Source organism: Anopheles aquasalis, chromosome 2, assembly GCF_943734665.1.
Source record: "Anopheles aquasalis chromosome 2, idAnoAquaMG_Q_19, whole genome shotgun sequence".
NCBI lineage: Eukaryota > Metazoa > Arthropoda > Insecta > Diptera > Culicidae > Anopheles > Anopheles aquasalis.
This window is the reverse complement of record NC_064877.1, coordinates 89145647-89160646: the sequence shown is the minus strand read 5'-3', so window position 1 is coordinate 89160646 and position 15000 is coordinate 89145647. Positions and strand designations below refer to the sequence as shown.

General features: G+C 48.5%; 6 protein-coding genes across 9 annotated transcripts; 5 read left to right on the top strand and 1 right to left on the bottom strand.

The window, feature by feature from the left end:
- The first annotated feature begins 962 nt into the window (after window positions 1-962).
- Window positions 963-3892, top strand: LOC126580893 (nicotinamide/nicotinic acid mononucleotide adenylyltransferase 1). Of its 3 annotated transcripts, XM_050244214.1 has the most exons (6): window positions 963-1139; window positions 1201-1424; window positions 1488-1763; window positions 1837-1994; window positions 2276-2690; window positions 3419-3892. In XM_050244214.1, the coding sequence occupies exons 1-6, from the start codon at window positions 1055-1057 to the stop codon at window positions 3467-3469; spliced, it is 1209 nt and encodes a 402-aa protein (XP_050100171.1). In that variant the 5' UTR covers window positions 963-1054; the 3' UTR covers window positions 3470-3892. The 3 variants fall into 3 exon arrangements, with proteins under 3 accessions (XP_050100171.1, XP_050100173.1, XP_050100172.1); XM_050244216.1 differs by lacking the exon at window positions 2276-2690; XM_050244215.1 differs by lacking the exons at window positions 2276-2690; window positions 3419-3892 and adding an exon at window positions 2094-2255.
- Window positions 3893-4046: 154 nt separating this feature from the next.
- On the top strand, window positions 4047-4986 carry LOC126569480 (intraflagellar transport protein 43 homolog). Its single transcript, XM_050226584.1, has 5 exons — window positions 4047-4143; window positions 4212-4349; window positions 4444-4476; window positions 4545-4691; window positions 4761-4986. Exons 2-5 carry the CDS (start codon window positions 4219-4221, stop codon window positions 4984-4986), a joined length of 537 nt encoding a protein of 178 aa, XP_050082541.1. The 5' UTR covers window positions 4047-4143; window positions 4212-4218.
- Window positions 4987-4998: 12 nt separating this feature from the next.
- Window positions 4999-7120, bottom strand: LOC126569478 (endoplasmic reticulum lectin 1). Of its 2 annotated transcripts, XM_050226581.1 has the most exons (5): window positions 6919-7120; window positions 6155-6844; window positions 5868-5915; window positions 5549-5731; window positions 4999-5479 (listed from the first exon to the last, which is right to left on the bottom strand). In XM_050226581.1, exons 1-5 carry the CDS (start codon window positions 7033-7035, stop codon window positions 5024-5026), a joined length of 1494 nt encoding a protein of 497 aa, XP_050082538.1. In that variant the 5' UTR covers window positions 7036-7120; the 3' UTR covers window positions 4999-5023. The 2 variants fall into 2 exon arrangements, with proteins under 2 accessions (XP_050082538.1, XP_050082539.1); XM_050226582.1 differs by lacking the exon at window positions 5868-5915.
- Window positions 7121-7271: 151 nt separating this feature from the next.
- Window positions 7272-8505, top strand: LOC126569479 (beta-1,4-galactosyltransferase 7). The gene is made up of 2 exons (XM_050226583.1): window positions 7272-7548; window positions 7608-8505. Exons 1-2 carry the CDS (start codon window positions 7446-7448, stop codon window positions 8384-8386), a joined length of 882 nt encoding a protein of 293 aa, XP_050082540.1. The 5' UTR covers window positions 7272-7445; the 3' UTR covers window positions 8387-8505.
- Window positions 8506-8570: 65 nt separating this feature from the next.
- On the top strand, window positions 8571-10446 carry LOC126580932 (torsin-like protein). Its single transcript, XM_050244284.1, has 6 exons — window positions 8571-9084; window positions 9152-9272; window positions 9343-9359; window positions 9433-9563; window positions 9633-10084; window positions 10155-10446. Exons 1-6 carry the CDS (start codon window positions 8706-8708, stop codon window positions 10288-10290), a joined length of 1236 nt encoding a protein of 411 aa, XP_050100241.1. The 5' UTR covers window positions 8571-8705; the 3' UTR covers window positions 10291-10446.
- A 210-nt stretch (window positions 10447-10656) lies between these two features.
- LOC126580993 (ATPase family protein 2 homolog) lies at window positions 10657-13184 on the top strand. The gene is made up of 2 exons (XM_050244374.1): window positions 10657-11112; window positions 11180-13184. The coding sequence occupies exons 1-2, from the start codon at window positions 10713-10715 to the stop codon at window positions 13153-13155; spliced, it is 2376 nt and encodes a 791-aa protein (XP_050100331.1). The 5' UTR covers window positions 10657-10712; the 3' UTR covers window positions 13156-13184.
- Window positions 13185-15000: the final 1816 nt, after the last annotated feature.

Here is a 15000-nt window from a genome sequence, read left to right as displayed (position 1 = left end):
CCGAGAACGGGGTCGACCCTCCAAAGCCAACGGCCCAGGGATGTGATCAATCAATGTTCTACAACACCAGACCTCACTCCTCGGTACCCGCCAGTGCCGGTGCCAGACATTTTCGCGAAGACATTTTCCCTATCAAAAGATGATGCGTTACCTCGTTCTTGCTTCGTCTGTTCCGTCGGTCTCATCCCTAAGGAAGGGCGTGCAAAAATGCGAATAAATAGGAAAACTTTATCATGCTTCGCTGACGAGCGTTATAGGGAGAGGGGCATCAAAACTGTTTACCCAACCATCGGTATCGGTGCTGAATTCTAACGACGAACACATTGCCAAATAGTTAGAGGAATAGGTAGAGTAGAAAGCCAACAAGACAGTACAGGGAAGTTTAATCTGAAATTAAATCAGAACAGCAGAAAGGTAGGGGAGTGAAATTTGGTGAGAAAGACGGAACACGTTCGAATTACACCCTCACCTAGGATGGAAGGATAACGAATTATCCGATAATGAATAATCATGATAATGCAGCCGTTTACCTATCCATGGAGCAGCAGTGGGGGGAGCAGATTTGGTAGCTGAAAGGAATTCGCAGAATTTTTCGGTAAACTATTTTAGGAAAATTGTTTGTTGAAAGTTCAAATTTTCCATCCAACTGTCGTTTTTCAAATCGAACGTTCAGCAAATTTGCTGAATGAATTTCGTTCAAACTGCCTAGTTAGGATCACTATGGGCTAATCTTGTTCAGGGGGTTAAGGCATAAATCACTCATTTTATAAATAATCCTGTTCTATCTAGAAATCCATTGCTTTTCAATAATTAAATATCATCACGCATTATCAACGAAGTTTGAAATATATTCTACCGAGATTTTGTTGGACGACTGTGGTATGTTTTTGGAAATCAATTTTGACCTCGCCATGAAAGCCATGCCACCCTTTGTTCTCGGTCATTTTTGGGGTTTTCTGGAGTAAACAAGTTGGAAAACAAGTATTTTGGCCGGATTTCTTGTTCTTGGATTCGTGTTTTCGTGGCTCAGTTTTTAGAAACAAAATTAGGACAAATGAGAATGACATCGTCGACGAAAATCATGCTCATCGCCTGCGGGTCCTTTAGCCCGCCAACTCCGATGCACTTTCGGATGTTTGGTAAGCACAGTGGAACGGCGTGAATCAGCGGGATGTAATCTTTTGACCTTGCTTCTTGCAGAGATAGCCCGAGACCACATCCACCAAATGGGACTCGGCCAGGTGGTGGGTGGGATTGTGTCGCCGGTGCATGACTCATACGCCAAAAAGGGACTCGTTTCGGCCACTCATCGCTGTGCCATGATAAAAATTGGACTCAAGTCTTCAGAGTGGATTCGGCTGTCCGATTGGGAAACGCAGCAGGAGGAGTGGACAAGAACCCGGCAGGTGCTGCAGTATCACCAGGTACGCGATAACGCTGATTTGTATGGGTTTCGCAAGCATTACAGAGGACGCTATTTGTTACAGAATTTCATAAACTCTTACCTGAAAGACACGAATGGGACCATCAATAATCAGCACATTCCGGCCTGGATACCGGAGGGAATTAAAAAGACGGCTGGCCAGGTTCACCTGAAGCTGTTGTGTGGCGCAGATCTTCTCGAATCCTTTGCAACACCCGGATTGTGGAAGGACGAGGATCTAGAAGCCATTCTCGGTTACCATGGCATTGTCGTGATTTCGCGTGCCGGATCCAATCCGGAGCAATTCATCTTCAATTCCGATCTATTGACCCGTTATCGCGTAAGTAGAATTCATCAGAACCTCGTCTGTTTGCGTGTCTGTCCGTATTGAAATCCATTTCCTTTCTCCATAGCGCAACATAACGATTGTGACGAACTGGGTGACGAATGATGTCAGTTCGACGCTCATCCGCCGACTGTTAAGCCGTGGGATGTCGGTCAAATATCTGTTGGACGAACACGTTACGGAGTACATTCAAAAGTTCGGTCTTTTCGGGACTAATAGCGACACGTAAGTATTGGCCATTCGAAGCAAGGTTTTGGAAAAGATTCCCGTTGGTGTTCCGTATTGCATTCGCTCATTCATCTCGTCCTCATCCATTCCATATAGCGTGAAGGACAGTCTGCATGACAGCGATGTCCGCGCTGCTGTGTGCAGTACTAACTGACCCGAGTTTAGTTCGCAAACTATCTTCCATTTAATTCAAATCATAATTGAAATCCGCTTTCTCATGCCATGTCTGTACCAATGCCTGACGGCTTTGATCGCGGGCTACTACGGATGGAAAGTAGTAAGTACATTTTAACACCAGGAAGCACAACGGAGGCCATGAGTATCTCACCAATCTCCCCGATCAACGATCCGGACATCTACATTGAGCACCGAAATCGATTGAACAAACGGAATTCATCGTGTGAAGCGATGGATGAAACAGATTTTCCCTCGCCACCACTTCCGTCTCCCAGTGCGGGCAGTAATGTTACGCTCAATAAGGTGTTTTGCTGCGCAAATGAGCCATCCACGGGACCGCTGGCAAAACCGATCACCGGGCGAGGAGCTACGTTTCTAGCCCGCCCAGGAAGTGCCGTGCAGATAATAACGACCGCAGCTCCTGCTCCGGCACCACCGTCAGTAACGACACCGGATGGAACCACAAAACAGGCCCACCAAATCAGCAGCGATGATGGCGACCAGAAACACAAGAAGGTGGGTGATAAAACGTCGCTTAGCGGTTCCCCTCAACGGGTAGTCGACTCGCTCTCGGAAAGTGTCAATTCCACCACCAGTACACGCGCTATTAACAGCACGCAAATCGAAGACAATAAGGCGACAATACTGCACCCTTCGGTCAAACGCACAAACCCTAGCACCACCACCATTCCATCGAAGCAACCAACTTCGAGCAGCAGCAGCCATCTAGGAGCCACATTATGCACAGGCACTAGTACGGGCACTACCGGCACCATAGCAACGACTGCGTCGACCGGTCGAATCAGTCCATCGCGCAGCTACGACGACATGATCAAATTTGTGTTCACCGAACACGGCATTAAAGTTATTAGTGATCGAGAGTATGTAGTGTAGATGCCAGCCACAGTGGCCGTCGGTAAATGCTAGCATCGCTTTCTTAGACGCGAGATCGGGTTGCACGGTGTCCACATATTCCCGTAAGTATGAAGCGGAGTAGCGGAGTAGTGCAACGTTGTGTAGCAGACTCGGCCTGATATACCATTTCGTTTCGTTTAATTTGGCTTCGTTATGCATGCTGTGGAGCAGTTTAACTTCTGACACTTTTACCAATACCATCTCCGATCATCGACATCGATTTCTTTTCAACCCCACCTTATGCATGTCATTTCTATCAGTAGCTTTCTAAAATAGTAGTGAAATAAGCGATTAAATATCTAACGAGCGTGATTTTCGTTGTATTACAGATCGTGAAAAAGATGAAGACATCAGCTGCTTGTCCGGTCTCGCGGGTCTAGGGAGTTCGTCAATTTCGCTACAACAGATGCAGCGATAGCATAGAATCTCCGTAGCAACCACTGCACACTTTCAAACGCATCAACGCAGGCATTTTCTCCCCATGGCGGCTTAACCGGATGGTTTTTGGCTCAAACTCAATCCCGAGGATATGTTTGAATGTTCCTTATGTTTCGTTCCAAAAGCTTGTTAGTATTTATTCAACCTGTTATCAAATTTTCCTATCCCGAGGGCAATGCTCTCCCCTGGTAGCTCTCCTTCTACAGCTTCTCTCCTTCTTCTTAGTAAACCTCTTAAGACAGTAGAAGAGTGGTGATAGACAAATGGAATCGAGGAGGCGCTCTCGGTGTGCAATACTTTTTGGTAGAAACCGTATGTGAATGTGATTAGATCGAAGACTTAATAAAAGATAAGTAGTAACAACAGACCAAATGCAAGCAATAATATTCTCGTCCCCATCCGAACGGTCGAGCGCCCACAATTCAAACTAAGTGCGAGCAACACGTTTGACAGCTGGTCGCGTTGCCAGGGCAACCAACAGGAAGCCAAAACAAACGCTTTCCACGCGATTTCCTCGCCTTTTCACGTTTTTATCTCGCACACCGAATCGTGTAATATAAATATTGAATTACGAGGAAGGGGGTTCTTTCCACCTCCGTGACAATAATTAACGAGCGTGAGTAGTGGAATAGCGGCAGTAATCGTAGGGGGGCAATAAATAACAAACATCGACGGCCGCAGCAGCAGTAAAATGCAGGAAAAAGCGTCCCCCCCTTCCGGTGGTACCCCGGCGAAGGTGAAAACAGATAGCTGGATGGAGGACGCATCGCCGATTGGTCGGTCGTTATCGGCACTGACGAGCGCTACCAGCAACCATGGCAAGTACGTGTGATTCCCGGGGGACGATTATTGATCAAACACAGGACGACGACGCCTTTCGCTGGCTTGTATTCATTGCTTTTTGGTTCGGTTTCAGGAACGCTCGTAAATTTTCAAATATTCTGGAGATGTAAGTAACTCGATCGGTCAGCATCTCACATGAGATCGGATCTTTATTCAGCGATCCGATTGTTACAGGGAACGGTTCAGCAACAGCAACGTCGTTTCGATGGACGAAAGTAGTGCCGCGGTGGAGCATAACCCGATCGACGATATACCGATGCTACCGGATGCGGATGATATCCACGAAAGCTTACTGTACAACGAGAGTCCCAATTTACCCACGTAAGCATGATGCCCTGCGGTAGCAATCGACCGAGATGAGGTTCTAATTCTGCCACTTGCCATTTGCAGCGTGACCACGTACAAAGATCTCGCTTCGGATATTCTGGCCAATGACAAAGCATCAGCCTTGGGAAATCTGGACGAGATTGACATTGCCATCCTCACGGAGTGCCTGGAAAACGAAGAAGATATCGAAGAACCGGACGAAGTGTGGACCTGGGATCAACTGTTCACGCAACTGACGGTCAAGATCAGTTCGGAGACGAAGGCGCCCGTCGTCGAGTTCAGCAACTAATGGGCAACGGCGTCGGGGAATTTTTGGTGAATTTTATTCAATTATTTACATCTTTATCCTTATTGCTGCTAGTATTATCCGAGGCCAGTAGCGTTTCATCGACGAGTTCCTGCAGATTCTCCGGCAGGAGCATATCCTCGGTGGCCAGTGGAAGAATATCACAAATCTTCGATGATTCCACGTTCAGAACGTACTCGCAGGGACGGGGCTCGAGCAGATACAGAGCGATTAAGTCCGTGCTGGCCGAATGCTCGGTACATTTAAGCTTCACCTCCACGTGGCGAGCTTGATTCGTTTTATCGCACACGTCACCACCGGTGTAGAACAGACTGATCTGGTTGTCGTGCTTGCGTGTTAACCGGACAAGCGGATTCTTCTCCAGCCACTCGCGGTGCCTGTCCACGTCGAAGTACCCAAGGTAGATAGAGGTATCTTTGTGATACTGGCGCACGTGTTTTCCGAAGCAAAGCTCAAATTTCCACCAACCGGATCCCTATGAAACAGATCGATGGATCGTTAGCAAGAAGCTTAATTGATAAGCAAGTTTCCGGTTTTATCTTACCCCTGGTAGACAGTAGGCCCCATCGAGAAACTCGAGCAGTGTCGTTAGTTCCTTGGTCTTTTTCGGACGTCTCGTCATCGAACTAACCGGGGTAGTGCCTTCATCAGCCTCCACATCCATGCCCTTCCAATCGAACGCAAACGAAGTGTCCTTACGAACCGGTTCGCCTCGCCAAGAACCATCCTGCAAGCGGTCAGTCACAGAATGAGCGTGAAACAAAGTAAGCCAGTGAGCGAGCAACTCAAGTGGAAAGTGCAAAGAAGGCGTGCAAGAGCTATGAAGCAGAAGGTAAAAGAAACTAGAAAATATAGAAACCAACCTCGTCCAATTCAGGCATTTCAAATCCTAAAACGTCGCTAATAGTAACCTAGGAAGAGGGGAAAACGAAGAAGGAAGGCAGGTGAAGAAACGAAAGAAAAAATACATACAAAAGATACAGAAGCCAAATTTGTAGAAGGCAACAGACAGGGGGGATCAGGGAATAGCAGGCAATGAATATTAGCACAAAAACAGTGCACTACCCACTCTCTAGATAAACTAAGCAAGCACTGCTACAGTGAATCACTTTGAAATGGAGTTTCCTCTAAGACGACTGAAGAGACATACCGAAAGCTGCTGATACTTTTGCCGCATCTTTTCGACGTCCATCTCTAGCAGCGCTCTCGGTTTACGTGGTGCATCGTCAAGTGGAATGCAGTTGATTTTGTTTTCCTCCGTATCCTGGGGTTTGTACTTGGGGTGAGTGCACAGGGCTGCCGTTAGGATGATGACTTCGTAGTTACAGGTGGACGTTTCTTTCAGCGAGTACACCTCATTCTTGCCAAACATGTAGCACACGTACAGCACCTTCGTGACACGCGGTTCGCCGTTCAGATCGCACACGGTTCCGGAGTCCATTTCCAGCTCAAGGTACGGCAGATTGAAGCCTTCGATTTTCTTGTACTTTAGCTGCTCGTTCTGTGCACCGGCTTCGGCGTACCGTGCCTTCAGCGCTTCGGTCTTTTGCTTGTCCCAGCGGCCAAGGAAATACTCCTGCAGCTTGCTCGTCTTCTCGTGCCGTTCTTCATGGTACTGCTTGATGTAGTTCCCGTGGCACACCTCGTACGACCAGTAGCTCTCGATCCGGTACGAACAGGTGGTGGAAAGGAAGAGTGGTTCCAGCAGCTCCAGCGGTGTTGGACCGCTGTACTCTACCTCGCCCGTGCTTTCTTTGGCCGTGATCGATGGAATCATGCAGCGGTACCGTTCCTTGTTCGGCGAAGTTATCACAATCTCCTCCGCATCTGGCGCAGAAGGCTGCAAAAAGAGGGAAACCATTCCGTTACCTGGTTACAACACACGATGGTTGCTGCGCCCGTGTTCTAGCTTACCAACAGATCATCTTTGGAGTGCCACACCAAGTTGAAAAGGACGGAATCGTCGAACCCCTTCAAATCGTGACCGCTAACCACCACCAGAAACAGCAGCAGGTTCAGTTGAACCAGCATGGCTAGTACTTTTGCCTAATTTTCTAATATTTAAATATCTATTTGGATTTTTTCTCCATCGAAATCGTGGAAGAAATTGATTGGCCACAAACTTGTTTACGTATGAGCTGTCAAGTCGAGCGAGGGCCCATTTCACGTACACCGCTTTTCCGTGATGATTTTCATTTAATTTTAGTGTTTTCCACTCTCCGGTACTTTCCATGCAATTTCGTCTCAATCTGCTCCGTGAAGGTCGGTTGGAAAATTCCCTCGCATTGGGTGTCGTTTGGAAAAATCTCCCACTGTAGCGTGAATGAAGCCCTCTGATAAAAACAACTGTGAAAATGTAAACACGCCACGGTGGATTTCGGCGGCCAAAAGCGGGTGGGAAAACGACCTCAATTCCTTCGAAATGCACACGCAGCAGAGCGATGGTTAAGTACACGCAAGTGGTTCTCCTGCGACTTTTCGCTATCTGCCTATTCACCGTTATCGTGGTGATCCTGCTCAGTGGTGGACTTCCGACCGGTTCGGGTGAGTTAGAACGTGCGTTTTGATCGAGAAATTGGAAAGATAATTCGTTCTTCTTTCAGATACCTGCCAGTGCGAAGAGCATGAACGATTTCATAAGACCTTCCGCCTTGAGCAGTACGACCAAAATAGGAAAAAGCTAGCATTGTTGGTCCCGTTCCGTGATCGTTTCGACGAACTTCTTCAGTTTGCGCCACACATGGCCACGTTTTTGGAAAAGCAAGGTGTTCCGTTTCACATATTTGTGGTGAACCAAAATGATCGGTATCGATTCAACCGAGCATCGTTGATCAATGCCGGCTTCCTGGAGGTCCGGGATCGTTTCGACTACTTTGCTATGCACGACGTCGATCTGCTGCCACTGAACGACAACCTGCGCTACGAGTACCCCGATAAAGGGCCTCTACACATATCGGGCCCCGAGTATCACCCAAAGTACCACTATTCCAACTTTATCGGCGGAATACTGCTGCTCAAGATGGAGCACTATGTCCAGCTAAACGGCATGTCTAACCGTTACTGGGGCTGGGGCCTGGAGGACGATGAGTTTTTCGTGCGCATACAGGACGCCGGTCTTAAGGTGTACCGTTCGAAAAACATAACGACCGGAACGGACAATACGTTCCTCAATCTGCACGATCGGCTGAAACGAAAGCGAGATACTACGAAATGCTTTAACCAGTATGAGAGTACACGGAAACGGGATCGGAATACGGGACTGAAAACGCTAAATTACTCAATCGCCGGTCGCCGCGAGCTTACCATCGATGGTGTTCCCGTGACTGTCCTCAACGTGGATCTGTTCTGCGACAAAGCAGATACTCCGTGGTGCGAGTGCTGACGGTAACGGTCGAGAGAAAGGACGATAGCGAGCAGGGAAATCGAAATTTTAATACCATAAATGGGGTTTTAGCCGTTTTTATTAAATAAACCACCTCCGACTGATTTAGATCACTTTGATTTAAATTCGATTCCGGGTGCTCTAAACGGAAACGAGGAAAATGACAGACAGGCTGGGTCGAACAGCTGTTTGCATCCGCCGCCGGCAATTTCGTATTTTCCGGATAAAATTAAGAAATGGGTTTAATTTTGGAATAGTTTTGTGCACGCGATCGTTGTGTTTCCATCGCGAGATGTACCTTTAAAGTGTCCGCCCTCTCATGAGGAATCATTGGTCTGCGTTTCCCTTTAGGTGCTTTTGTTTACTTATCACTCAACCAGCAGGAGTGAGATCACCCGCGAAAGAATTGATCTTGCGATCTTATGCGAATTTATTAAGTGTATCCGATTCTTATCAACCGGCTGTGCCACGTTATTCATCCAACATGAGGCTCAAAGCGCTTTGGTTCCGAAAAATCCTTTACTGGTGCTTATGTTTGAGCATCCTTGTGGAGCCCTGCTGCGCCTTTTTTGATCTAGAAGAGTTAAAGAACAACATCCAATCAGGCGTTAAGGTTGCATTTGAAGCAACAAGAGATCATACTCTCTGCCAGTACTACGAATGTTGTACCCCGCATTATATTCCTGCCGACATTAACGGTAAGCTATCGGAATGACCCCCAGTATGGGAACATTTTAACCAAAATTTCCGTTCTCATCCCAAAAGCACTAAGAAATTCGCTTGAAGCGAACCTGTTTGGTCAACACATTGCCAAGAAGCTCGTTGTGGACGCTATCGGGGGTCACTTTCAACAAATACACAAATCTGAGAAACCACTAGTGATAAGGTAAGTTCCTTGATGCTCACTGCTGGTTAGAATGTTGACGAATGTTTATAGATGATTCTTTCTTTTGCAGTTTTCACGGTGCTCCTGGTGAGTTGGCGAGCGATACTTGTAATACCAACAGCTCGGCTGTTCATGTTAACTAATCAATTTCCTTCTTTAGGTACGGGGAAAAACTATATAGCAGAGCACATTGCCAATGCTCTGTTCAAGAAGGGTTCCCATAGTGACTTTGTGCACAAATACCTTGGAAGGATAGACTTTCCACTCGAGAGCAAAATTAACGAGTACAAGGTAGAAGCTGCGGAAAGAATCCTAGTACGGATATGGTTTTACTAAACGGATCATTGGTTTTGATTTCAGTTTCGACTCGTTGAAGACATCAAACGAGCGACCGCGAAATGCTCTACGTCGCTATTTATCTTCGATGAAGTGGAGAAGATGCCACCTGGACTGTTCGACACGATCGTATCCCTGCTGGACAATCATGCGTACACGAGGGAGCACAACTTCCGACAGTCCATCTTCATCTTTCTATCAAACGTTGCGGGACCAGAAATAGCGAACCAGTTGAAACTCATCCTAGATAAAGGAACGTGGCGCGAGAGCACAGAATTACATGACTTTGAACGGACGCTAGAAATCAGTGCGTACAACCTCGAAGGCGGTTTGTACCGCAGTGAGATGATTGAATCGCACGTGGTGGACCATTTTGTGCCGTTCCTGCCGCTCGAGAAACGACACGTGGAAAATTGCATTATCCGGGAGTATCATAAATTGACTGGCAGTACCAATATTGATGAGGCATTACTCAAGTATGTATCTGCTTTAGTTTTGGCCCATTTGCCTCCCAGTTTAACTCCCTCTCTCTCTTTATTTTTTCAGAGATATCCTAAGAGAAGCAGTTACGTTTGATGAGACCGGCATTTTCTCCAACAACGGCTGCAAGCGCGTAAGCAAGAAGTTAGAGTCGTTCTACTACAACCGACTGCGTAAGGCATACCGAAACGAGGAACTGTGATCATGCCGCTGATGGTGTTTCTAGATGTTTCTTCGGTCGCTAAGTTTTCAGTAAATTGTCAGTTGGCCTGGCCATGTAATTCTAATTGATTGAGGCTGCAAAGTGTGCCTCGGTGAAGTGAAAAGAGAATAATAAAAAAGAAATCCTGGGATGAGAAAAGAATGTATGGGATTGCACTGGGCCCTACATACCAAGCACGTAACGTTGCGTGCGTTGCGGAGCGTAGTGCTGCGGAGAAATGTATGAATTTACGTACGCTCCGCAACGTACGCAGCGTTACGTGCTCGGTTTGTAGAGGCCTTTACCGGACTCGGTGTACGGGACAGTGTTTGTCAACAAACATGCTTGACAGTGAACGGTTTCCTCGCAGCAGGCCGGCGTGTTCGTCTTTCGAATTTTGCGGTTGAGTTTTCCGACGGAAAATGGCCCCAAAATCGGCCTCCAAGAAAGAAAAACCACTGTGGTGGAACTGTGAAAAGTGCCAAACGTACCTGCCGACCAGTGAGCTGCCGAAACACCAGGAAGCAAACTGTGCCAACATCCCAACGCTCACCGGTTATGTTTCTGCCGGTGCTAGCTTCCACTGCCGGAAGGTTGAAGTTGGTACGCTGGCCACGCTGGAGGAGGTGAAGCGATGTACCGATGCACAACGGTACCGATTGGCCACGATGCCACTGAGTGTGCTGAGAAAGTTGAGATTAATGCTTGGCGATTACGTACGGATCTCGTTGAGCAGGAACGGTGCCCCAATTGGCACGATCGTTCGCGTTGTTTGGCCAGTAGATGATCGTGCGAGAACCAAACTCGCCCTCGAAGCGCTAGGTAAGGGTGGCGTCTCCGTATTAAACCCCCCAATCCCTTTACTTACATCATTTAATTTACCTTCCAGATGAGTTCGACAGCGACAAGTGCAACGATCTGACCGCCAGCGTGGCACCCATCGATCCCAGCAACCTGGAAGATGCGCAAGAAATTGGTTTGCGTCTCGAGAATCCCGAAGATCAGGCAAAAGTGTTCAACAAAAATGGTCAATTCCTGCTTTCCTGTTTAAAGCACCAGCTGCAAGGTAGCGTGGTAATAAGGGAAAACCGAATCGCTTTAAAAATTTGCAACAAAATGTTTGCCTTCCGCATTGAAAACGTTCGCACCGTCGGTGACGATGATACGGTGACCGATCAGTTCAGCCGGATGAGCTTACAGGAAAGTAGAATGTTCGTGATACTGCGTACCACGAAGCTCGCGGTGCTGGACGATGCTCAAGCGGAACAACAGGCCCATCAGAATCAACGGTACGCCCTCGAACGTATCGGAGCTCTCGATAGCATCATCAGTGAACTGCGAACGCTCTTGGATGCCGCGTTTGGAATCGAAACACGAAAGCGCCACGGTCCCATCAGCCGTGGTGTGCTCTTGTACGGTGTCTCGGGTGTGGGCAAGACAATGCTAGTCAACGCACTGGGCGCCCACTACCGCTGCCATGTTGTACGTCTCAACTGTTCGGAGGTTTACAGCAAATTCTACGGTGAATCGGAAGTAAACGTCTCACGCCAGTTTAGCGAAGTGTTCGACGTTCACCCCAAACCGGCACTCGTCATCGTGGAAGAACTTCACAATCTCTGTCCAAAAGCGAGCACGAGCGATATCAGCAAGCGCATCTCGCAACATTTTCTCAATCTACTCGATAGCCTGCACAACTCTGCGCGTGGTAATCGTACGCTAGTGATCGGTACAACGGACAATGTGGACAACGTGAATGCGTTGCTGCGTCGTGGAGGACGGCTGGATTACGAGTTCGAGCTACCGGTTCCGGATGCACCGGGACGAGAGTCCATTTTGCAGCGAATCTTATCACGAACGACGCACAATCTATCAACCGAGGAGATCCGTTCGATTGCTCGCATAACGCACGGTTACGTTGGGGCCGATCTGGAGAACTTGGTGGCCAATGCTGCCGGTAGTACGGCTGGACGCTCTATGGTCGACAGTCAAACACTGTTGACGGCCACTCAGCACGTAAAGGCAAGCGCAATGCGTGAAATCATGATCGAGTGCCCTAATGTCCGTTGGACCGATATTGGAGGACAGGAGGATCTGAAGCACAAGCTGCGCCAAATCATCGACTGGCCTATCCACCATCCTGAGGTGTTTACACGGCTCGGTATTAAGCCACCGCGCGGTTTGCTCATGTTCGGACCACCAGGATGCTCGAAAACGATGATCGCCAAAGCGATCGCAACGGAGAGCCGATTGAACTTTCTATCGATCAAAGGATCCGAGCTGTTCTCGATGTGGGTTGGTGAATCGGAACGAGCGGTACGGGATCTGTTCCGCCGGGCACGTCAGGTAGCTCCGTCGATCATCTTTTTCGACGAAATCGATGCAATCGGTGGCGAACGATCGGGTGAAGGGGGTAGCGGTGGCAACTCTGTAAAAGAGCGCGTCCTGGCCCAGCTACTGACCGAGATGGATGGTGTGAGCGTACTGAAGGATGTGCGCATCGTCGCGGCCACCAATCGGCCCGATCTTATCGATCCTGCCTTGATGCGTCCCGGTCGATTGGATCGCATCGTTTACGTGAGGCTACCGGATGAGGCCGCCCGGGAGGAGATCTTCCGCATTAAACTGAAAACCATCCCAACGGCCGCTAATGTGGACGTGCAGGAACTGGTGCGTCGTTCAGCCGGTTGTTCTGGCTCTGAAATTGAAGCCATCTGCCAAGAGGCGGCACTGCGCGGACTCGAAGGTTCATTCGATGTACAAACCATCGATTGGTCACACTTTGAGCACGCTCTCCAGCTCGTACGACCACGGACCAGTCCCGATCTCTTACGCCTGTACGACGACTATCTAAAGCAACATCAATAAAATACCGAGACACCGAGAGCTCATGGCAATTAATCGCGTCCGATGAGTTTTCTGAATTCTGCATCCGAAATTGAGATATATTGCCACAGGGCAGTGGCGACCGGGGACACGCTTTCAGGGCATTCCAGTGGCAGCATAACCAACACGCATTTGCTTATACAAACCATTCAATTAGCGTTTTCGTTGGTGGAAAGCGAACGTTTTAGCACCTTCTTCGTTCTCGTTCTCTCCAGCCACAGAAACCCCACCAACTGAACGCAAGACACGTGGCGTAGCATAAACCCGCTTTTCATTTGTTTGTCCAGGCGCTCGAGAGAGAGAGAGAATGAGATAGGGCGCGCAATGATATGAGCAAAGTGCATCCAAAATCAAATCAACAAACCGAGCGGGCAGCATCTTTTGGCCACCGAAAAGGGGCTAGTACAGTCACCGCGGCCAAAGCTAATAAACCTGTCAAATAATTCAAACTTTTAATTACATCCGTATAACTCATCTTCTCGCACCACCATCCGTCCGTCCGTCCTCCATGCGCCAGCATTGTTGCCACTTCTTTCTTCTTAGTTCGGCAGCATATGCGCAGGGTCAGAGGAAGGCGCGGAAAGACTGCCAGTTAAATGGTAAATCATTTTGGGAGTCGGAACTTTGGCAGCGGCCACCGAACGGCCGTAAAGTGCATTCCGGCTGGGCCATCGCGCGAGGGGAAATTTAGGTTGCAGCGAGTACGTCGCCATAGTAACGGAGCATTATTATTAGCTTATGTTTTGCGTGCTGAGTAGGCCTTGCTACCCGTTTCGGGTTCAGTCCAGCAGGGCAACATCTAGTGCTCTCTGCTCTCGTCGCCGCGTCGTCACTTGCCGTTGCACAATAATGTAAGCCAAGCCCGGGCCGCTTCTGGACAAGGGTGTAATGATTTCACAAAATGTGTTCTCATTATTAACCTCCTCCTCTCCCCTACGATTGGCCTCGAAAAACCGGGAATGATCCGCGGCAACGCGGCATTCTTGGTACCGCACGCACGCACGATCACGGGTGATTGCGTGCGGGTACGATCGGGTGGTTGTTGATCGCATGCTAGGTTCTCAGACGCACTTACTACGTCTAGACACACAGGCTCTCAGAAATGGTTGCATGATTTTGCTGATCGGAATTACCCAGCGCTGGTTCACGAAAAATGCACTGCACTGAGTATTGACCGACGTCGATGGTGGCCGGAATGAAAATTATGCAAGAACCTTGTGACCAGTGACCCTCGAAACAAGGGTTTATATGAATTGAACACTTTTTTCTCGGAAACACCAAAGAGAGAGAGGCTGCAAATGCTTTCCATATGCTAATCCCTTCCCCCAAAGCGATCTTCGGGTGAAAGACCGCAGCAGTGCGAAGACGAGATGAGAACCATTTTTGCACGCATTAATGTGGTGCCGCGTGGACGATGAAACATGATTCTAAAGACGACCAGATGATCGCCCCTTTTCCAGTGATCATGAAAATAAGGGAAAACCGTCGGCAGCACCGCCGACGAACCAAACGGATCGCTCCCGGAATGTTTAAGTTATTTTTCAACAGAATGGCACGCACCGGGGCCCGGATCAGTAAACGCCGTTAATGCTCTTCTGGCGTACTGCCGATGATTCATATGCATATGGCTGATCGTCGATCGTGATCGATTAGCCGGCAAAGGAACTCGTTATGATGAGTGCATTTCCACCATCCTGGAGCATGGAGGTGCTTTGGCTCGAAATAGAATTCGAACGATCACAAGATGAATCATAAACGAGCTGCTAATGGATCGATCATAATTTTTGGAAATCCAAGAGCAACCAGGGCCTCCGGGAGAGGGTGTTT